Source organism: Andrographis paniculata, unplaced genomic scaffold, assembly GCF_009805555.1.
Source record: "Andrographis paniculata isolate CXL003 unplaced genomic scaffold, ASM980555v1 Contig58END, whole genome shotgun sequence".
NCBI classification, from domain to species: domain Eukaryota; kingdom Viridiplantae; phylum Streptophyta; class Magnoliopsida; order Lamiales; family Acanthaceae; genus Andrographis; species Andrographis paniculata.
The window spans coordinates 2,993,705-3,016,508 of record NW_026137593.1 but is presented as its reverse complement, the minus strand read 5'-3'; the positions used below and the strand labels follow the sequence as shown (position 1 = coordinate 3,016,508).

The 22,804-nt window shown below is 36.6% G+C and overlaps 3 protein-coding genes across 12 annotated transcripts; 2 read left to right on the top strand and 1 right to left on the bottom strand.

The window, feature by feature from the left end:
• Positions 1-1,428: 1,428 nt before the first annotated feature.
• Positions 1,429-13,869, bottom strand: LOC127257652 (folate transporter 1, chloroplastic). 9 transcript variants are annotated; one of them, XM_051284108.1, is made up of 13 exons: positions 13,696-13,868; positions 13,529-13,593; positions 12,946-13,242; positions 12,787-12,863; positions 11,547-11,623; positions 10,851-10,941; positions 10,641-10,731; positions 6,328-6,401; positions 4,853-4,960; positions 2,640-2,711; positions 2,533-2,553; positions 2,041-2,108; positions 1,429-1,869 (listed from the first exon to the last, which is right to left on the bottom strand). In XM_051284108.1, exons 3-13 carry the CDS (start codon positions 13,049-13,051, stop codon positions 1,734-1,736), a joined length of 921 nt encoding a protein of 306 aa, XP_051140065.1. In that variant the 5' UTR covers positions 13,052-13,242; positions 13,529-13,593; positions 13,696-13,868; the 3' UTR covers positions 1,429-1,733. The 9 variants fall into 9 exon arrangements, with proteins under 9 accessions (XP_051140065.1, XP_051140060.1, XP_051140063.1 ...); XM_051284103.1 differs by having other exon boundaries at positions 13,368-13,593; positions 13,700-13,868; XM_051284106.1 differs by having other exon boundaries at positions 13,700-13,868.
• Positions 13,870-15,820: 1,951 nt separating this feature from the next.
• Positions 15,821-20,247, top strand: LOC127257735 (protease Do-like 10, mitochondrial). The gene is made up of 8 exons (XM_051284195.1): positions 15,821-16,385; positions 16,794-17,039; positions 17,636-17,831; positions 18,544-18,803; positions 18,998-19,125; positions 19,320-19,523; positions 19,679-19,729; positions 19,850-20,247. The coding sequence occupies exons 1-8, from the start codon at positions 15,935-15,937 to the stop codon at positions 20,114-20,116; spliced, it is 1,803 nt and encodes a 600-aa protein (XP_051140152.1). The 5' UTR covers positions 15,821-15,934; the 3' UTR covers positions 20,117-20,247.
• Positions 20,248-20,316: 69 nt separating this feature from the next.
• Positions 20,317-22,804, top strand: LOC127257736 (L-ascorbate oxidase homolog). Of its 2 annotated transcripts, XM_051284197.1 has the most exons (3): positions 20,317-22,076; positions 22,178-22,502; positions 22,751-22,804. In XM_051284197.1, exons 1-2 carry the CDS (start codon positions 20,683-20,685, stop codon positions 22,470-22,472), a joined length of 1,689 nt encoding a protein of 562 aa, XP_051140154.1. In that variant the 5' UTR covers positions 20,317-20,682; the 3' UTR covers positions 22,473-22,502; positions 22,751-22,804. The 2 variants fall into 2 exon arrangements, with proteins under 2 accessions (XP_051140154.1, XP_051140153.1); XM_051284196.1 differs by having other exon boundaries at positions 22,178-22,797.

Below are 22,804 nucleotides of genomic sequence, written 5' to 3'. Positions count from 1 at the left end.
CACCAGATCACCGTCTATTAGATCTGTCTGTACACGCCATGGCATGGCATTGGCATTGGCATTGGCATACACAATGTATGATGATGCCGGGCAGGGCAGGGCAGGCGGGCATCACCTAATTATTGATGCTGGAGATCACATCACCGTCTCTCTTATCTTAATTTTCTGCGCAAATTAAAACTAGTTCTACAGCAGCACGTGCACACGTGCATTATTTTATAATCCCCGACCCTGACCCTGACCCTGACCCTGACCCCGTTGGAAATGCTGACAGACTTTTCCTGGATAATCATCGAGCATGCATGCATGTATTTTAGAACAACTCTCTCTAATAAATGATACAAATAATCAAAACATTCATATTTATTACATGTGCCATGATTATAATTTTTTTTAAAAAAAATATTAATAATATACATACAATTCATATTTTCAAGAAGAAAAGTATATAGTCTCGTAGATGATGGCCTAATTGTGACGTCTCGGCTATTGCGGGTTTTCATATCATAAAAATACAAATTAAAAAACAAAAATCATTTAAGAAGAAATCAAGATTTTCAACCAAAAGTAATAAGTGAAGTGACCTTTGATAAGCCAAGAGAATTCCCAATTGTTAATTATAAAATAATATTTAGTAATTTCATTATAAATTGCAGAAGGATTAAAATTAAATATATTAAAAAAATGATAGAGCTGACAATTTATACATTTATTAATATAAATAATACTTCCCCCATATTATAATATTAGGTCCCATTTTTGTCTCTTTTTTTTTTATGAAAAAAAAATACACATTTTTATTACATTTTTAAATTTATAATTTATAAATTTTTTAATAGAATAATAAATTATCTTAATTTTAATTAATAATTATTTGTATTATACTATAATTAATTTTACTAATATATGTTTAAATATTTATTAATAATATCATTCTTTATTTCTCAGTGTTACTGACATTTTATTAGAGGGAATATAAAAAATAAAAATTAATGCATTATTTAATAATTATGTATCACGCGCAATTGAATCTAGTATATTAATAATATATGTATTTTAAATTGATTTGATTATGTTGTTAAAATGTTTTAATTTAAATTATTTTTATTAATATATAAAAAATAGAAAATCAATAATAACATAATATTTGTGAGGATAATTAATACCCGAGGAAGACTTGATGCTCAATCTAAATCCCATCATTATTTTTTCACTAATAAATTTATTAATATATTATTTATGCATTTCTTGCCGTGAGTTCACTGGACACGAGTTCAGGATCCACCAAATCGATTTTTTTCCTACGGGGTGGATCATTGTTAAAAGTATTTTTTAAAACATGATTGAAATTTTGGAGACAGGAATCGTAAATTGAAGTTTTAAGCGGAATGGCACATTCATGGGAGTACTAATTTGAAATCTCATGAGGATTGGAAGATCATTCAATAATTTTTTACTCTAGTATGGGATGGAGTTTTGATTGTCTAAAAACAAAATCAAACTTATGCTTGATGTGCAAGGTACAACAAGCTGTCCCACCATTTAAATTATTCTCTCAATGAACTAACAACAAATGTCAAATGAACCAACGAATTATTGTGTCAATTCATTTAATTCAAACAAATTATTGTGTCATTCATACATTGGCAATTTCAGATGTAGTTATAAAAAGAATAACAATGTTCATTGATAATTCCATGTCACATAAAGGATCAAGCCCAAGGCACATAGGGTTAGCTATCTTTCCATCTCGCCAGTTTCAGCAGATTCAGCACATTCTCGTACACAATGAATGTCACTGAAGAAGCTGGAGCGTTTTTCAGCACATTTGCAGTCATACCTCGGTAAAATCCTCGCAGACCCTCAAACCTGTAACCGAAAGAAAAGAAGAAGATAACTCAATTTGCAAAACCATGTTATGAAATATTGTTCCAACTCATCCTTGAATGTAATTTCTTTGTTCATGGATCTCACTTTGTGTCCATACATACTACTTATTACAGCTGATGAAGACTGCATATATTTAAGTATATGACTTACCGTGCAGTTTCCTTCACAACATGCAAGCTATCCATGTATCTTGGAATCCCCTCAATGCAAGGCCGTTGCTGTAGTGTGTGAAGAAGAAAAAAGAACTAGCAGTCAAGAAGGGATAGTGTTTTACAGCAGAAGGATTTCAGTTTGTCGGGAAAGTGGATGAAGAGCACAAAAAACACATGCAAAAAACATCATCACCAAACATATCCACATAAATAAACTCCTCTAAAAAATGAAATAACAAATCAAAATCACTCTAAATTCCATTTAGTATTCAATCATATTAGTTCTTTTCCTATTTGAATCATATATATTCACATGTTCATACCTTACACCTTAAAATCCACCAGTCCTCCCTACTGTCGAGGACATTTATATGTAATATATAAAAATTTACAAACTGTACAAAATAAAGAATCATTCATCTAACTGCACACAAACACTTAACTAAAAAATCTTAAGACTTAAGTACTCAAACAAAGCCTTTCTTTTTACCTGAAGTCTTGATCGAATAACCTGTCAGACGACACCAAATCAAATTAGGCAAGCAAAACCAGGAGTACAGTGAGCTGCAGATTATCGAGCTAGAAATGCAACCTTACCTGAAAAGGGTAAGTCAACAGAATGGCAGCTAGTTTGGAAACAGCACCAAAACAGGCATAATCAAATGAATCCTGCAGAAAAAATGCCAAAAGGCCAATTCTTGTAAACAAAAGCTAATGCAAAAGATAACCTTTTATATGCTATTTCTGTTGAATGTAAATGATGTTAATCAATGATAAGGAATTTTGAACGCACAACCAACTAAAAAGATGAGCGCAAACAGTTGAAAGAACAATCACACATCTATTGATTACTACTGCTTGGTTGTATTTATATACGAAATCCAGTTGCATACAGTGCATTTTATTCTTATGTAAGTACGCATAGAAAACAAAGAGGCTTGCAAGACAGAACACTTGACAAAGCTACAAGTGCTTGATGGAGCAAGTCTGAATCTTTTTGATCAGTTCAATGGTGCATAATTAGAGTGATTGTAAAGTTACTAGGATGTTTCTCAGGCCCTCTAGGCACCAATAAATATCTTAGCATTAACTAACCAGTATATTGCCAGGTGTGAAACTACTCAAATAAAATTTACTTACTCTCATAGTTACCTAATGGTGTACAGTGATGAATGGAGCTATATGCGGCACCATGTATTGCAAGGTTATCTACTAAGTAGTTTCTACTTTTTAGGGTGTGTTGGAAGGCAATATACGTGTGTCTGGAAAGTATATTTGTGCTTGTTAATTCCAAAAGGACTTCTCTGACAGGTAAATGTAATTCTAAATGATTTCCTTAATGAACATGTTAAAACTGAGAAGAGCAATTCTGTCCCAAATGAATCAACCTACTTTCCACATTGAAGATGAAGATCTTGGAGGAGCTAACTCTAGCCTATGGTAATGGCATGAAAAAAGAACCATATGGATTTGCCTTCCAAATAAGCCTATCGGTTCCAATTCAAGAATCTTGTTATTAAGTGAACAATGAAAATCAAGCCACAATCCCTTCTCCCAATAAAAGACTTTGTTTCAACTTAATGTCACTGTCAAAGAGTTGTTGAAGTATCTGGCCTTTTTATATGTAGGAGAAGGTAATGTCTCTCGTATTTACGATGTATGCCAAAGTTTTTATCGAGCCGAACAACACGATCAATCACTTCAAGCATATTTCATGAGCTTTAAAAGAACCTATAAGGAGTTGAACATGCCAATGCCATTCAATAATGCGTGCAAAGTCAACAACAAACAGAGCAAATGGCAGTAATAAGTTTCTTGGATGGGTTATATTCTCGTTTTATTAATGTCATATCACAATTACTTGCTTCTACAGATGCTCCCCAATTGTCCATAGAATTCCAACATTTGACTCATATGTTAGGACATCTTTTCCTCCTCTTTTGCATATGTTGGTGGGTCAGTGTGATGGTACATCCTCTCGTCAATTTAGAGGCAACCCTTAAGATACTCGTGGTAGTTCTATTAATGTGGGGCATTATTTGTTACTATTGCCATAAGAGTGGACATACCAAGAGATTTCGTAAGAAGCTAACGAATCAAAATCAGAAATCTTATACTGCAAATTTAACTTACAGAACTCACATGATTACTATTCTACAGATGAGTATGCTCGGCTCACTGTGTCCTAGGATAGTTTGGTAAATTCTATCTCACTCAATTAATGCAACTGACTCAGTAATGTTGATAAGTGTCTTATTTCCTTTGCTTCCAAGTGGGTCCTTGACATTGGAGCAACTGACCACATGACAGGTAACCTAAGTCTTTTATTATCTCTTTGTTCTAGTCCTTCATGAGTTACCCTCGATGATAGGTCTACTGCAAGCTTAATCCCATTAGAGTTATCTATATGTGTGTATATGTAGATTGTATGTAATGTAGGATAATTTAACTTTTTGCATAATACAATTAACAGAAGGTGGCATATAAGAAAACCCAGAAGAAATGGCTAAGATATTTATGTTGAATGCATCCCATAGACCCTAGCAATTGATCGAAATATGTAATTGTTTCAACAAACAAAATATGCAAGGCTTTTATAATTCATCTAGAATATTGCTACCACATCGTTAGCATTGTGCCTTTTATCACTCATTTTCTTTGATAGGAAAGTCATTGCCCAGTTCCGCCAAAATTATAAATCAAGGTAATCCATAGGTTTGTAACAAAAGGTTATTCTCTATGAATGTAAATTCAAGTCCAAGTATGGCAATATTATTGAAAAGACAAGATCATCGAGTACGAGCACGTACCAATGAATCATCAGCTATTCTATTTTTTCTTTCTCCGGTCCTGATATTCATAGCAAATTTTCTAAGTTCTTCATATGCTGTGAACTGAATAGCACCATGTGTAACCTGCTGGATATATACTATAACTCAGTATCTTTACAGCAATACATGGATATACAGTCAACTCAAGTATGAGAAATATTAATGAGAACTGAAAATTTTGTCCCTTAGTTGGGCTCCATTATCTTTTTTGCATCTTAATTGAGAGCCATCTGGCTTAAGAACAATGTGTATATGAAGTCCTCACTTCTATCCTAAAGCACTTAAAAACACACGTATAGGGCACGTGCACCTATACGTGCACTGACGCGGGCTGACCAGAGATGATGTGGATGTCCAGAGCTGACATCTATTAATACACAGTTCAAAATTCAGGTTGTCACATGGAATTTTTTATTAATACAGTCTTCCAACCATTACCTGGCAGGGCTACCTAGCAATTTTCAAATAGAAAAAATGCCGAGGGCATACTTCATCTTCATGGATGAATCTCCAGAAGCTGTTGGGGCCACCACTCAAAGGATGGCAGGATGGGGCCTAGTTTTGAAGACTGAAAATGACACAGGGAAGCCATAGCGAATGGAAGCGAAGACTTTTAACAATGACCAAAGCAAACCTGCTCGGAAGGAAAACCGTGCTTGTTGTGTTCACATATAATATCCTTCAGAAAAGTGTGAAGATTCATGAAAGTGTCAAAAGGATTTGATGGGCATGTTGTTGACATTCCAGTATACCCCATTGTTTGTATTCGTAGTCTAATTTTGTGTTTGAGAGGATGGAAAACAGAAAAGATGTCAGTTATGAAAACAAAGAAGATGAAGCCAATGGGTCGGATCATGTCTTTGGAATGAGTAGGGTTGATTTGAGGATGATTTGGGGATATGGGGATTAAAGGGTTTTTTTTTTTTTTCTTTTGCAATTTTGTCCGATTGAATCAAATTGCAAATATAAAATAAAATGTAATTTATTTTTTATTGTCACGTTAGCAGCCCGAAGTGCAACCTTGTCCGTCCATTACAACTCTGGGATGTCCACATCATCTCCACTCAACCCACATCATCAGACATATCCCTCATGTGCATTTTTCCAGTGATAGAGGATAGGAATAAGGACTTCTATAAACATCTTGTTCTAAAATCAAACGACTTATAATTAAGGCGCAAAAATGATAATAAAATCTATTTATGGGACAGAATTTACAGTTTTTCCAATATTAAATTATTAAAAGAATGACAAACATTGTGAGTTGAAATTGTGTGTTGGTTTTAATTTTTGTTTAAAGTATTTTGATATGATGTTTTATGAGAAAAAATAGTGTATTTTTATTAAAAAATGTGCATGATGAATAGTGTTAATTTCAATTTGAAATGCTAAAAGAACAAACCCCAAATACGAGGATTTAATGCAAACATAGCTAAAAGACAGAAACGACTAACCAAAAAAAGGCCAGGCACAAGCCCTTTGTATAGTGCCCTCCATCCCTCTTCTTTTAGTATGGTTCTTAAAGCATCTGAAATCCATTGTACATGATAAAAACAAAACACAATTAATAATCAACAGAAAAACTGGGTAACACCAGAGAGTTTACGTGAAAAGAAGGTATGCTTTTTGTTAGAAATTTTAAGGGAAAATAATGAAATTGTGTTATTGATCATCAAAATAAGGAGCCTATATATAGGTAATACAAAATATACTCGATAGACTCAAATCTAAGTAATCTAATCTATGAATAAGATCAAATCTGGATATAAATCTACTAAATTTAAAACTAAATATCTAAAATATCTCAACAACATTATAACTCAACTATTCTTTGACACTCCCCCTCAAGCTGAGGAATAGATGTCTTCCATTCCCAGCTTGGATACAAGATCATGGAAACTCGAACTGTTCAGCCCCTTTGTTAAAACATCGGCTAATTGTCTCTCTGATGGAACATAGGACATACATACTAACCCTTCCTCTAGTTTTTCTTTGATGAAATGTCTATCAATTTTAATATGCTTTGTCCTATCATATTGTATAGGATTATGAGCTATATTAATAGACTTATTGTCACACTAAAGCTTATAGGACCCTCCCATTTGACTCTCAAATCATTCAAAATGATCCTCAGCCAAAGTAATTCGCATAATCCTTGAGCAATTGCCCTAAATTCTGATTCTACTGATGACCTTGCAATACCCTGCAGTTGATCTTCTATCCACTAAGGAGCCAGCATAGTCTGCATCGGTGTAGGCTTCTAAAGTAAGAGTGTCATTCCTTTTGGACAAGATTCCTTTCCCTGGATTGCCTTTCAAGTAGTGCAGTACCCTGTAAGCAGCTTGAAGATGAGGTTCTCTTGGATCATGCATGAATTGACTGATCAAACTTACAGAATATGCTATGTCTGGTCGAATGTGAGCAAGGTATCTAAGTCTGCCAACCAACCTCTGGTACATTCTTTTATCCACAGCTGGTTCTTTAGCTTCTCCCAATTTATAGTTTGGATCTATTGGAGTAGAAATTGGCTTACACCCAATCTTCCCTGTTTCTGCCAATGAATCAAGCACATACTTTTGTTGAGATATGAAGATCCCTTGTCTAGAATATGCCACCTCAATACCGAGGAAATACTTCAATTTCCCTAGTTCTTTTATTTCAAATTCTTTCATTAGTCTCAGCTTTAATTCATGCTTCTCTTTCTTATCATTTCCAGTCATTATGATGTCGTCCACATAGATTAAAAAACAGTCATGGTCACCTTGGCTTTGTTTGTACCCAAATTCCTTCATGACTTTTGCAAATCTGCCAAACCATGCTCTAGGAGATTGTTTTAACCCATGAAGGGCTTTTTTCAGTTTGCACACCTTGTTACCAGTGTCCCTTTCAAATCCTGGTGGAATGTTCATGTAGATTTCCTCATTTAAGTCACCATGGAGGAATGCGTTCTTAACATCATATTATAGCAGTTGCCAATTAAAGTGAGCAGCCAATGATAATAAAATTCTTACTGTGTTCATTTTTGCAACTGGAGCAAATGTTTCTTGATAATCCACCCCATGAGTTTGAGTGTATCCTTTGGTTACTAACCTTGCTTTATATCTTTCAAGGGATCCATCAGCCTTGTACTTCAATGTAAAAATTCATTTGCAATCAACAATGTTTTTTCCCTTTGGTTTATCAACGATCTCCTATATTTTATTCTTCTCTAATGCATTCATCTCTTCTCTCATAGCATCCCTCCATTCCCTTTTTGACAATGCCTTAGACACATTGTGAGGGATGGCAATGGTGTTCAAACTCATAATGAATCCCTTTTCGGCTGGCGATAGACGCTTAAAAGAGACATAGTGAGATAGAGAATAGAGTGGTCGTTTAGTGCATTCTTTGGTTTCTTTTCTAACAGCAATGGGAAGATCCGGAACAGTAGTTGAATCAGTGGACTGTTCAACAGATTGTGTGTGTAAAGGGGGATCTGATCTTACCGTGATTTCTTTCTCAGAATTTGGATTGGATTATTTCTTGGACTTGTATTAGTTCAGGATCTGTCTTTCTCCTTGAATACACCTGAGGAAACTTTGGAAAATTGTGAGTGATGCTGGTTGGAGAAGGAGATGATATGGGTTTAGTGACAGGATCGGGTGACTCAGATGTGATTGGTTCAGAGGACTCAGGTTCAACTGGAACATGAGGAAGGTTTTGTTCTGAGTGACTGCGGGGTGGCACATGCGGAAGGTCAAGGATTTTAAGTGGTTCGAAAGACTCACAAGTACTATATTCCATCATTGAAATCTCCCCCTGAAGAGAGGACTTGAAAAAAGGTCTATTTTCTGTGAAAGTGACATCCGCAGAGATGTAAAATTTTTTGGTCAAGGGATTGTAACATTTGTATCCCTTTTGAGTAACTGAGGAAAACACATTTGATGGCTCTAGGGTCTAGCTTCCCTCTATGTTGTTTGTGGACATGAACAAAGGCGGTACACCCAAATACCCAAACTGTCCGTACATACCTCAAGGGCAAAGGGAGGCTTAATCACCTCTTTGGAACCGGACCAGAAACAAGGGATCCAACATTTGAAGCATGGGATGAAGAGGATTCTATGATTATGTCCTGGCTATGGGATTCAATGGACCCAACAATCAGTGACACTTGTATGTTCTTAAATACTGCAAAGGAAATCTGGGACTATATCAACCGTACATACTCAAAGGCCCGTGATGCTGCCCTTGTGTATGAAATCAAAGAAAAAACCGGAGCCACCAAGCAAGGAGACAAATCATGCTCATGCTCTGTGACAGATTTGTCTCCTTGCTTGGTGGCTCCGGTTTTTTCTTTGATTTCATACACAAGGGGAGCATCACGGGCCTTTGAGTATGTGCGGTTGATATAGTCCCAGATTTCCTTTGCAGTATTTAAGAACATACAAGTGTCACTGATTGTTGGGTCCATTGAATCCCATAGCCAGGACATAATCATAGAATCCTCCTCATCCCATGCTTCAAATGTTGGATCCCTTCTTTCTGGTCAGGTTCCAAGGAGGTGATTAAGCCTCCCTTTGCCTTTGAGGTATGTACGGACAATTTGGGACCATTTGAGATAGTTATTCCCATTGAACCTATTGGATGCCCGGATATTCTGCAGTTCTCCAATTTTCTGAATAGAGTTAAATTCTTCGAAAGGGTTGGAGATGGTTTCAGACATGACTTAGTGAAGAAGAAAATTTCACAGCAATTAAGGCCAGAACAAAACATAACGATGAAGGTTGCTTGAAGAAGACTACAAAACCTTAGAAAAATTCCTAGAGTTTAGATACCATGTTAGAAATTTTAAGGGAAAATAATGAAATTGTGTTATTAATCATCAAAATAAGGAGCCTGTATATAAGTAATACAAATATATTCGATAAACTCAAATCTAAGTAATCTAATCTATGAATAAGATCAAATCTATATATAAATCTACTAAATCTAAAACTAAATATCTAAAATATCTCAACAACATTATAACTCAGCTATTCTTTGACACCTTTTACTTATCCCACAAAGAAAACATCAACAACTAAAGTGCCAAATGTTACTGTTGTAGGTACATCACTCAAAGATTGATTATCATGTGAAACACATCCACCTCTTTTCCACAAAACATACTAATTTCAATAGCAGGGGCTCATCTGCTTATCTAATAAATCATTTGGATAGATGCTTGAACAATGAAACCAACATGTGTTCTTGATGCTTTTCCAACACGGGTGTGTTTGTTTGGGGGTTTGAATTTTGGATATGGAATTTTGAATAGTAAATATTTTAAATTAGAATAATTGAATAATGTGATATAAATATGTGTTGATGTGATGTTTGAATGTAAATTTGATATTTAGTATAATATAGAAAATGAAAAATAGATGTTTGATTTGATGCTTTGGGGGACTTTTTTTTTATGAATAATAGAATTTTGGTAAAATTTGATAAAAGAACACACCCTACATATATTTCAACCAAACGAAGTGATTACAAAAAGGGAGTAAAGTCATAGAGAAAGAGGAAGATTCCTAATGACACAAGGTTTAACTAAATTGAATATAAGAAAAGTAAACAGCATGGTTCCATATATAGAGAAAGGGAGAATCAGCATTAGTTCCACAGAATTGGGAGTGACCCATATCATAACATAGGCAATCGTCGGTGCTTAGGGCTAAGTTTGATGATCATAAACTATAAATGAAATGTTAAGTACATGACAAAATGTTAACGCAAGATTAGAGCTGACCATGAAAACCAGAGTATGGACGGGCCTGCTGAGGAGTCTGAAGCTGCAATCTTGTTTTCACCAGCCAAACAGGATTGGTGCAAAGACAAACCTAAATGATGCATCAAAATACTATGATAAGTTACTGAAAACAACTACGGTTTTTTCACACCAAATTAAAATACATATAACAAAACTCCAAGAATATATCATTAAGTTTCAAATATTAACCAAGCCTCCAGCTTCTGCAGCTGACGCAAGATGTAGAGTGGGTCCTAGCTCTTCTCTGCTCCTCAGATACCTCTGCTTGGCTTTGCTGTAGCTGTAAGTATAGGTATTCATATTACAACTCTTACTAGAAATGCTCGTAAGACAACCAGAAATATCCCTCAAAACACCCCGAAAGTTTGATCGGATAGAACCACTATGAAGCAATTTAACATGCACCAAAGCTGCATCTTTAATAATATCAAACTAAAAGAGAAGCAGCACATCAGAAAAGGAAAGCATATCATGGCTATAAAATAAAATCACCAGAAGCTGAAGAGCTACAGAAGATTTTTCAATCAACAAGACAATCCCAGTCCTACAACCAATATATTTTAATTAAAAATTTCATACAAAGAGTACTATCGTGTACAAATTTGATCAAACAAGATATCCTGATTGCGTGGAACCATAAATTACAAAAATGTGCAACTAAGGTATGAGTCATAACTGGAAATGCATTTTGCGATGTCCTCTTAAAAATCAAAATGGATATGATACATATCAGAAGTTGTACAGATTTCCGATGTAACGAGAAACTGAGACTGAATAGAATTGGACCAAAAATGTTTACACATCAAAACTGGCACTTCGCACATACATTCAGACATTAAAACAGGTTAAAACAAAAAACCACGACAAGAAACTGAAGATGCTTACAAGTAGAAATATAAACCCCATGAAACAGTTGATCCAAGAAGAGCAGGGTAAAAACCAGCATAGAGCCCTCTAAGACCCTGAAGCAAAAATGTATGGAAATTATTTGGAGAATTGAAAATTCAAATAACCCTCTAATATGTGAATTAATCTAAATGAAATGAGAAAATCATAGTGCTGACCCGAAATTATTCCCAAGTTGCATGTACCAATTGTTATTTTAAACAAAGCAGTATCCCCAACAAATCATAAATAAGAAATTATATGGTTCTTGGAATTTCACGTTGATCACAATTTCGATAGCAACCAACAAGGATTATTCTTCCATACAGTGTATGAACTTTGATCCTTGACGTCAATGCTTCAAAAATAACTGAATAAAATGAAGCTAAGAAAAAAGAATCTATATGTATGGATGTAATTTTCAGTTCTTATTATTTTTGCAAAAATACATAATCCACCGAACATCTTTTTTCTCAGAAAAATAATTTCTTCTATGTGCACTATGCAGCCATTATGTATTACAAATTTATAACATCCATACAAGAAACTCCAAAAACATTTGAATCAAATAGATCGTTATTTTTATACTGAATTTGTATTCATTATGGTACTAAAAAAAAACTACATACGAAACCCGCAAAATTACATCCTTATTATTTTTGAAAAATACATTATCCACCAAACATCTATTTTCACAGAAAATTTTCTATTATGTACACTGTGCAATCATTATGGATTACAAATTTATAACATCCATACAAGAAACTCTAAAAACATTTGAATCAAATATATCGTCATTATTATACCGAATGTGTATTCATTATTGTACTAACAAAAACAAAGAAAAAACCCGACATAGATTAACAAACTCAAAACCGGCAAAACTACATCTAACAATGAAGAAAATATTTTCCAAATTATCTTGTAGACTCGCCCTAATGGATAAAGCATGTGGTATTCCAATCAACCAATTGTTATTGTGTAACAAGATTATGCATAGGGCTAACTGCTTCCTCTTTGTGAGCTGGGCTATGTATTGCACACAGTTATAAAAGAAAACTACATATGAAGCAAGAGATAATGAAAAGTCATTCTCTCGTTCTTCTACAATGTCAGTAATGGTTACAAGGAGAGCTAGACGAAGATAATCATCTATATGTGAAACATATGAACAATATGAAAGAAAAGTAACCCTATTAAACATCAATAAATGGATGCCCCACAATAAAACAGAACAAACCTCAGCCCTAGCGATAGTGAAGAGTGCATGAGGAGTATTCTTATACGTAGGGATGTTTGATAATCGGCCATCATTCACTAGTCAACAGTAGAAAACTGATCAAAACACAATTCAAATATTATGAATTAAAATCTGAGAAAAAAATGTGAGGAAGAAAACCTTGAAATCGGGTACGGACGACATCAAGGGGGTGAGTAAAGGAGACGGTGGCAAGGCCGGCGGCGGATCCGGCAACCGCATTCTCCCACTGCCAGCCATTAATCATGGGCTAGCTTACGGCTCCAGACGGGCTTGTTCCAAATAAATTGGCGAATGACTTAATAATGTCGTTACCCCTCCTTGCGCCGCCGCCTTTCTACCGAAGGAAAGCAGTTGAAGGACGCCCGAGTCGGGAACTCGCCTTCGAGCTTCGAAGGCCCAAAACCCACAGATCCAAATCCTCGATTCGAATTTCAACTGGAGTGGGAGGTGAATGAAGAATTATTTTTTCGTAAATGTGGAACGAAGCTTTTATTTTTAAGGAATCTTTAGACTGCACTATTTTTAAGGAATCTTTAGACGGCACAAGAACAGATTGACACCTTAAACCGTGTTCGTCTGTATGATTTCTTGGGATTTTACTGTACAAACCCATGTCTAAACTCCCTACTAAAAATCCTCCCCACCTTCCAATCGCTAGGTTTATCCTTCCCCCCGGCCATCTAACTTCTTTTTATTTTTTATCCATTTTTGCCTTTGTTACCTTCAACTGGTGAATCGAAGATATCAGTGAACAGCGGCGAAGGGGAGCATCCGCCTAAGAAGAAGCTGAACAGAAGAAGAAAAGAAGGAAAGAAGAAAAAAATATCAGAACGAATTCCATCAGAGGAAAAGCAAGCATGAGCAAAAAAAATAAATAAAGAAACACACTAACAAACTGGTGATTCGAGCAGCGGCGGCAGAAATTCGTCTAGAGAGATGGAAGAGGAGAAGCGAAAAACGGAAGGAAAAGGAAAAGGAGAAGGAAAAGGGAATGACTAAGAAGGAAGCAGAAGAAGAAGAAGAAGAAGAAGAAGGAGAAAGGGAGCGGGGAGGGGAAGGAGGTGGTTTTAGGTATTATGTAATAACGGCTTGTTTTTTACCAAAACTCAACTTTTTAATTCTGTATTTACTAAAAAATTATATTACTTTTGTCGAGTAAAATTAGTAATATTTGTGTTTTGTAATTATATTTTTTAATATTAATATTATATTAATTTATAGTGAAAATAGTAAAAATAATTTTAAAAATATTAATTATGTTAAATAAATTGGAAGAGAATATATTTTTTTTATAAAATATTTTATTATATATTATTTTAATAATTAATTTAAATTAAATTTTTTTCAAATCTATAAAAGTAGTATGCCCTAACTAATTATAATTCATATTAATAAAAATAATTATAATATAGTAAAAATAATTATAAATTAAAAGTAATATAATTAAATAATTTAATTAAAATAAAAAAATTATAATTATAAATTTTAAAATATAATTAAAATATTAATAATATTTTTTTAGAAAAAAATAAATTATATAAAATAGACGAAGCATATAATTATAATATTATTAAAACTTGTTTGCATATTTGTATTTATTTTTATTTATAAATAAAAGCTTTGTTTCTTCAACATTTTTTTCTTAACGCATTTATTTCAAAAAAAATTAATATATATATTTATTATTTTTATATTCTTTATCTAATTCTCAATAATTTATATAAAACAAAATTTATTCTACGAACTTCACAAAAGATACAAATTCAGATTGTTAAAATAAATTGTTTACATAATTATTTTTTACTATTATAATAAAAAATATATATTTTTTTATTTTATAAAAATTATGATAGTAGTCCCTTAATCTAAGAATTAATGATCAATTTGTTTTTGACACAAAGGTAAAGTAAATTAATAAATTATTAATATGGAAAAAATTAAAGCTAATTACAATATTTTCAATATAAATAATTTAAATTAATTTTGGTCTCATTATTAAAAAAATGAATGAAAAATGAATTTTTAAACTAGAATAAACATCCTAACAATAACAATATCATCCTGATTAAAGGAAAGGGGCATTTCAAATAGAGAATAAAACCGTTGAGAGAAAATAATTTGAGTAGAGAATGAGAATTAATTATGTTTAGTAAATACAGATAATTTAGTTGAGAAATATAAAAAAATATAATTATTTAGTGATTTTTTTTTAAAAAAATAATAAATTAGATAGGAATAAGATTAAATTTTAGCTTAATTTTTTTAAAAAAAATCTTAAAAATTAAATACTAAATAATAAATTAAATGTAATATTTTATAAAATTAAAATAATATAATTTTAAAAAATTATATAAATTAAATAATATAAAAAATATAAATATCCTGATGAATATTCAATTCTGGTCATTTAAAAAAACAAAATCAGAAAATAAAAAATAATTTATTTCTCAACTTCTTATTTTCTAATTCAACCAAATAAAAAAAATAAGATAATTCTAATTATCTTGTCTCATATCTCTTTTTTTTTTTTTAAAAAAAAAAATTATTTAGAATCAAAATTTTCTTTTACCAATGCTTTTTTAGCATGAAATAAATTTAAAAAAATTAGAATTTGAAAATGTAGTCGAAACTTTTTCTGTACGGGTATCTTTTCCATTCCATATTCACTTAACATGAAAAAGCAATATTTTGCACAAAAATAATCTAACAAAAAAAAAGTAGAATTATAATTGGTAAAATAGATTATGGGAAAGGGGAGAAGAACAATATTGAAATTAGGAGAACGTTAAAGAATTAATACCTCATTTCCGCTCGAAACTAGATATTTATTTGCTTTTTGTACGTAATTTTAAAAATATTAGTATTATATTGAAAAATAGTAAGATTAAAATAGAAATGACTAAAATAAAGCGTACTTTGAATATTTGTTATTGGACCGACTAAAATTGAAAAATAAATAAGAGGAAGAATTAAAGTTTCTAAAAAATGGAGGGTGTAGTGAGTGTGTGTAAAATGTGGCAGGACTGAATTTAAATTTGAGAATTGGTCTAAAATGGCGACGAGCTTCGTTCCCCTAAAACCCTGAGGTGAGACTGAGGAGGTTTTAGGGCTCCCACCTCCGCACACAATGCTGGGCGTGGCCATGGGCATGGGCGTCCTTCGGAGACTCAGATTCTGTTCCAACCACGGTGGTGCTGCCTCAATTAGCACTAGAGCTCTCTCTTTTCACCATTATACTAATTCTTTCCAACCTTCCTGCGCTGCTGCTATTCCCTGTTCTAGGATTGACAATAAAGCTCGAATTTTTTCGATTAATTTTTACCCAACTTGCTCGATTCGCAATTTTTCAACATCCCCCAGTGATGCTGTTTCCGCATGCGGCAATGATGTTGATATTATTACTGAAGCTGAGGCCGCGAAGGCGACTTATTCGACAATGAGAAATGCGGCGATGGATGATGCGTATTACGCGGTTGAGTTAGCTTTGGATTCGGTTGTTAAGATATTTACTGTGGCAAGCAGTCCCAGTTATTTCCTTCCTTGGCAAAATAAGTCTCAGCGTGAATCAATGGGCTCTGGTTTGTATGCTTATTTTTCACTTTATTTGTGTTCGTTATTTGTTTGCTTATTTGTGTACTGAAGTTCGATAATTGGTAGGAGTTAAATTTCTCGTTATAATTGTGAAGCCATAGCGGCTAGAAATGGTTTTTCTTGAACTTGGAATACAGGTTAATCTTCTTTCAATGTTATAAATTTGAATGATCCTGTTGTGAGGTCACATATGTAGACTGTATGAAAAGATGAAATGTAGCCTGTAATGTAAAATTTAAGGCTGTGCAGGAAAAAAATTGTACATTTTCCCCCTGTAAGACTGAAGACTAGTGTCTCCGATTTAGGAAGTTTTAAGTATATAAAATCTAAGTTATCTGTCCTTAGGCCAATTATGATGGATGTTCATAACTGGCATTTCTGTGAATTTAATGCAGGTTTTGTTATTTCTGGAAGGAGAATCCTGACAAATGCCCATGTTGTGGCTGATCATACTTTTGTTCTTGTTCGAAAACATGGTTCTCCCACCAAATATAGAGCATATGTTAAGGCTGTAGGCCATGAATGTGATTTGGCTATTCTGGTAGTTGAAAACGAAGAATTCTGGGAAGGTATGAATTCTTTAGAGCTTGGTGAGGTTCCGTTTCTCCAAGAAGCTGTTGCTGTTGTTGGTTATCCGCAAGGTAATGAATCCCTTGCCTTCCTCTGGGAAAAAGCTATATTCATGAAATTTGGGGACTTAAATGCATTTCTAGCTCTAAAGTTATGAAAACTTGCATTGTAGATAAGGCCATCTAGGACTTTATCCAAATATACCAGTTCTGGTAACCATGAGCTGCAAAATGTGCTTAGGATTCATGCCAGGAAAAAAATAAAAATAAAAATATGAAAATGATCAGCATCTTCATTTTTATCCTACAAATTTCTGGAGAATGAAGATTATGCAATGCAACCTGTGTCTTGTAAATTGTTATATTAAGTTTGATTCACATTAATTCCTTACTACTGCATTAGTTTGAATTATAAGCACAATATAATGCATTATATTTTCAATAGGTCTTGTATAATTTTATTGATTCGTTTTCTTATTAGCTATTACCACCGTCACTAGCATTGCTTAAACGATTAACTGTTTTAATTGTTCCATGATATTGTAAGTCTATGATTCCCTGGGTTCTTTTATCATATATTCATCTCATGTTTTGCCCGGAGCAATAATACATAATGTCCTTATGCTGATTTCATTATAAAGACTGCCTTAAGGGATACTCGTTTTCAGGTGGGGACAACATTTCTGTTACAAAAGGTGTTGTTTCCAGGGTTGAACCAACACAATATGTACATGGTGCAACGCAGTTGTTGGCAATTCAAATTGATGCTGCTATAAATCCTGGGAATAGTGGTGGCCCTGCAATCATGGGTGACAAAGTTGCTGGAGTGGCATTTCAAAACCTTTCTAATGCAGAGAACATTGGGTAGATATCTATCTGCATATTATGTATTCAAATGATTTTGTTAGGCAGGTTCTAGGTGCCTTTATAATTCCTTTATGTAGAGTGTGGCTGTGCTAACTTAATAGTTAATACGTGATAATCTAACCTAAGTAATTCCATTGATTATTTGGCTGTTCTGTTATTGATGGTAGAAGGGTTCATCTTGTATGTGTTTCCTTGTACAACTGCTGAAACTATCTTTTAGGCCACCTCAATATAATTGGGTTACTGATAGTAAATGGATATTCCTGTAAATATTTTTATTGTAAAACTACCCAAACCAGTTTAAATGTCCACTTTCAATATAGATATACACACACACACATATATAAGTATATTTCTGGAATTTTGAAAAAGTTAAAACTGCAAAATACTTTTGCTTCTGCTCAAGTAAAAAAACTGTCTAGTGCTTTGGCATTGTAATGTGCCGAGTTCAAATGTGTGAATTTAAACAGCCAAGTAAATGCTGTTGACCAGCACAATGAACTTAAACCATGGATCTGGCTGTTTCAAGTGGTAAGTGCCATAACTTGTTTGTTTTTTTGAAAAGTATGAATCTATATTTGTTTAAATTTGCACCTTGAAGCTTCAGATAGGATTTCAAGCAGAACCATGGATGACTTAGAACTGTAACCCCTGTAATCTGGATAAAGTGATTGTCATTTGAAAAGTGTCAGTCTTGGTGTATTTGCAGTTACATTATTCCTGTCCCTGTGATAAAGCATTTTATAGCGGGTGTTGAAGAGACTGGAGACTATGTTGGGTTCTGCTCCATGGGTTTGTCCTGCCAACCTATGGAAAATGCACAGCTACGGGAGCACTTTCAAATGCGTGCTGGTTTAACAGGGGTTCTCGTGAGCAAAATTAACCCAGTATCTGATGCATATAGAACACTGAAAAAGGATGATATCATCCTTTCATTTGATGGCGTCCCAATAGCAAATGATGGATCAGGTACATCACCCACCCCTCTTCTTCCTATGTAGTTGTGTTCAGGTCTCTTCAAATTCTTTGTGCTCTGTACTATGTTGATCCTTTCTCTTGTTATTTTATATTCTTAAGTTGAGTAGATGCACAAACAATATTCTGTGGCAGGTGATCTGCTTATTGCCAACGTCAATGATGCAGTGCAGCTTTTATGTTTTCAGTTCCTTTCCGAAATAGAGAACGGATAACATTTGACCATTTAGTCTCCATGAAGAAGCCTAACGACACTTGTCGACTTAAAGTATTGCGAGATGGCAAAGAGCATGAGTTTATTGTTACCCTTCATCCTGTAAGTTACAGTTCTTTTACAAATGGTTGTAATGCTATGAAAGCTAATAATGGAGTTATTCTGCTCAATATTTGCATCAGGGAAAGAGTGTGATTCTTGTTTGAAAATTTTAACTTCCATAGGATGCAAATAATTGAACCTTACTAGATTCTGAAATATTATGGGATGATAAACACATATCTTTTGACGTGCAGTTAGAGCCTCTCGTCCCAGTTCATCAATTCGATAAGCTTCCAAGTTATTTCATTTTTGCCGGTCTAGTTTTTGTTCCATTGACACAACCATTTCTTCACGAGTATGGAGAAGATTGGTATAGTACATCACCTCGCCGATTGTGTGACCGAGCTCTTAGAGAGCTGCCGCAGAAAGCTGGGCAACAACTTGTCATCCTCTCTCAGGTACACGACTCTTCTTACTTACTACTATTCATGAGTTTTTAGCTCATACCAGTCTCTTACTTGAATGAATGAAAGGTAACTGTGGTGTGATGTAGGATTTTAGTTATCCCTGTTAAGAGAGAGAACCAACTAACAAATTTGAAAATTATGTGCAGGTTTTAATGGATGACATTAACACAGGATATGAGCGCCTTGCTGAATTGCAGGTACCTTAGCATTCAAGTCTTGGAGCTAGCTCCTGGAACATTGTACAATATACTTTTCGCTTCTTGATCTAAAAATATAATAATCTGGCAAGGCATGCATTCATTCATTGATCCTTGCAGGTGAAGAAGGTGAATGGGGTAGAAGTCGACAACTTGAGGCATCTGCGGCAGCTGGTGGAGGGCAGCAGTGAAGAGAGGAGTATAAGATTCGATCTGGATGATGATAGGGTGATTGCTCTGGACTACAATCTGGGGAGAAGGGCAACCTCTCGGATACTGACTCGACATAGAATACCGTCGGCCATGTCCAGGGACCTTGGCCCCCCTGCCAAGCCACAATCTGAGTTAGACGTCGCATATGAGCATGCTGATGCTGGTTCAAAGTGAGCTGTTTCCGGATTCACTCCTTCCCTTCCCTTCCCAACCAGACCCGTTTCATTCTTGGATTTCATCATGTCATATCATCAATCTTTATTTATATAAATATCAATTATTAATTAATTGATTTTATCATGGAAGTAGGGATGTGTTTTAACTATGTCTTTATTTAGCAGTAAGATGTGTAAATGTAGAGAGAGAGGGAGAGAATGGATGGCAGTGAATGGCTGTCTGTCAGAGAAAAGAGAGGGAGGGATGAGTTGGTCCTTGCCACAAACTTCCGACGCTCACTCCATTCCCCACATCACGCGTCTTTATTCTGCCTGCGTCAGCCTATGTATATATTGTACATATCTCTATAAAAGTCAGCCGTTGATCTTCCGCTGATCCCACCCGTCTGTTTGTCCGGCTTCGTCCTCTCTTTGAGTGATCGATTCATTCATTCACTGATTTCAGAATAGAATAGAATGGAATAGAACAGAGCAGAGCAGATTAGGCAGTGTCGGGGAGCATAGTATCGTCGTCATCGCACCCATTACATTATAATATTGTTGGTGTATATAATATATTATACGATGAACAGCAACAGACCAACAAGAAGGTATCATCAGCATCATCCCTTCTGGATAAGGATGGTGGTGGTGGTGGCGCTGGCGGCGGCGCTGGGGGTGGTGCGGGCGGAGGACCCGTATCTGTTCTTCCGGTGGGAGGTGGAGTACGCGACGCTGTCCCCGCTGGGGTCGCCGCAGCAGGTGATCACGATCAACAAGCAGTTCCCGGGGCCCCGCATCAACTGCACCACCAACAACAACCTGGTGGTGAACGTGTTCAACCACCTGGACGAGCCCCTCCTCTTCACCTGGAACGGCATCCAGCAGCGCAAGAACTCCTGGCAGGAGGGCATGCCCGGCACCAACTGCCCCATCCCCCCGGGGGCCAACTACACCTACCGCTTCCAGGCCAAGGACCAGATCGGCTCCTACTACTACTATCCCACCACCTCCCTCCACCGCGCCGCCGGCGGCTACGGCCCCATCACCATCCACAGCCGCCCCCTCATCCCCGTTCCCTTCCCTCCCCCGGAGGACGAGCACGTCGTCCTCGCCGGCGACTGGTACTCCGACGGCCACGTTTCCCTCCGCAAGAAGCTCGACTCGGGGCGCACCCTCAGCCGCCCCGACGGTGTCATCATCAACGGCCGTCGCGGCGAGGACGCCCCCGACCAGCCCATGTTCTTCATGGCCGCCGGGAAGACCTACCGCTACCGCATCTGCAACGTGGGGATGAAGAACTCCATCAACGTCCGCATCCAGGGGCACACCCTGAAGCTGGTGGAGGTGGAGGGCTCCCACACGGTGCAGAACACCTACGACTCCGTCGACGTCCACCTGGGTCAGTGCTACTCCGTGCTGGTCACCGCCGACCAGACCCCCAAGGACTACCTCCTCGTCGCCTCCACCCGGTTCACCAAGAGCCCCCTGGCCACCACCGCCATTGTCCGCTACAACGGCAGCAGCATCCCGGCCTCCAAGGACCTCCCCAAGGCCCCCGAGGGCTGGGCCTGGTCGCTCAGCCAGTTCCGGTCGCTGCGGTGGAACCTGACTGCCAGCGCGGCGCGGCCCAATCCGCAGGGCTCGTACCACTACGGGAAGATCAACATCACCCGCACCATCAAGCTGGTGAACTCGGCCAACACGGTAGACGGCAAGCTGCGGTACGCCGTGAACGGGGTGTCCCACGTGAACTCGGACACCCCCGTGAAGCTGGCCGAGTACTTCGGGGTGGCGGCCAAGGTGTTCAAGTACGACCTGGTGCGGGACGAGCCGGCGGCGGACGCCGAGAACAAGATCACCGTGGCGCCCAGCGTGGTGAACGTCACCTTCCGCGACTTTGTCGAGATCGTGTTCGAGAACCACGAGAAGAGCATCCAGGCGTGGCACCTGTCGGGATACTCCTTCTTCGCCACGGCGTACGGCTTCGATGATGATCGTATTAATTAATTAATTAATTATAACTAACATTGATGATTGAAGGAATTAATCAATGTAGTATGAATCTCCTGTGAATCAGGATCGAGCCCGGGAGGTGGACGCCGGAGAAGCGCAAGGGGTACAACCTGATCGACGCGGTGAGCCGGCACACGGTCCAGGTGTACCCGGGGTGCTGGGCGGCCATCATGACGACGTTCGACAACTGCGGGATGTGGAGCCTGCGGTCGGTGGCGCTGGAGCGGCAGTACCTGGGCCAGCAGCTCTACATCAGCGCCCAGTCCCCGGTCAGGTCCGCGCGGGACGAGTACCCCGTCCCCGCCGACCTCCCCCTCTGCGGCGTCGTCAAGGGCCTCACCCCGCCCGCCACCCCATGACACAGACAGACAGACAGACAGACAGACAGAGTGATGACTCATTCCTTACTTGTTTCATTCATTTTTTTTTCTTTTGTTACGGCCGCATTAGATAATAATAATAATAATTACTGCATTAGTAATTTTCTGTTGAGTTGAGTAGTAGTATGTATGTATGTGTACGTACGTGTTTGTCTGGAAATTCGATTTTTGGCCTCAAAATTTTCACTAGGGAGAATAGGTAGGTTTTTTGTGATGTGAACCCCAAAATTGTAATTGAAATTACACTGTTTCTACAGAGGAAAAGAATAGATTGTCGAATGAGTGGTGGTTGGATTGGATTGGAGTCTTTT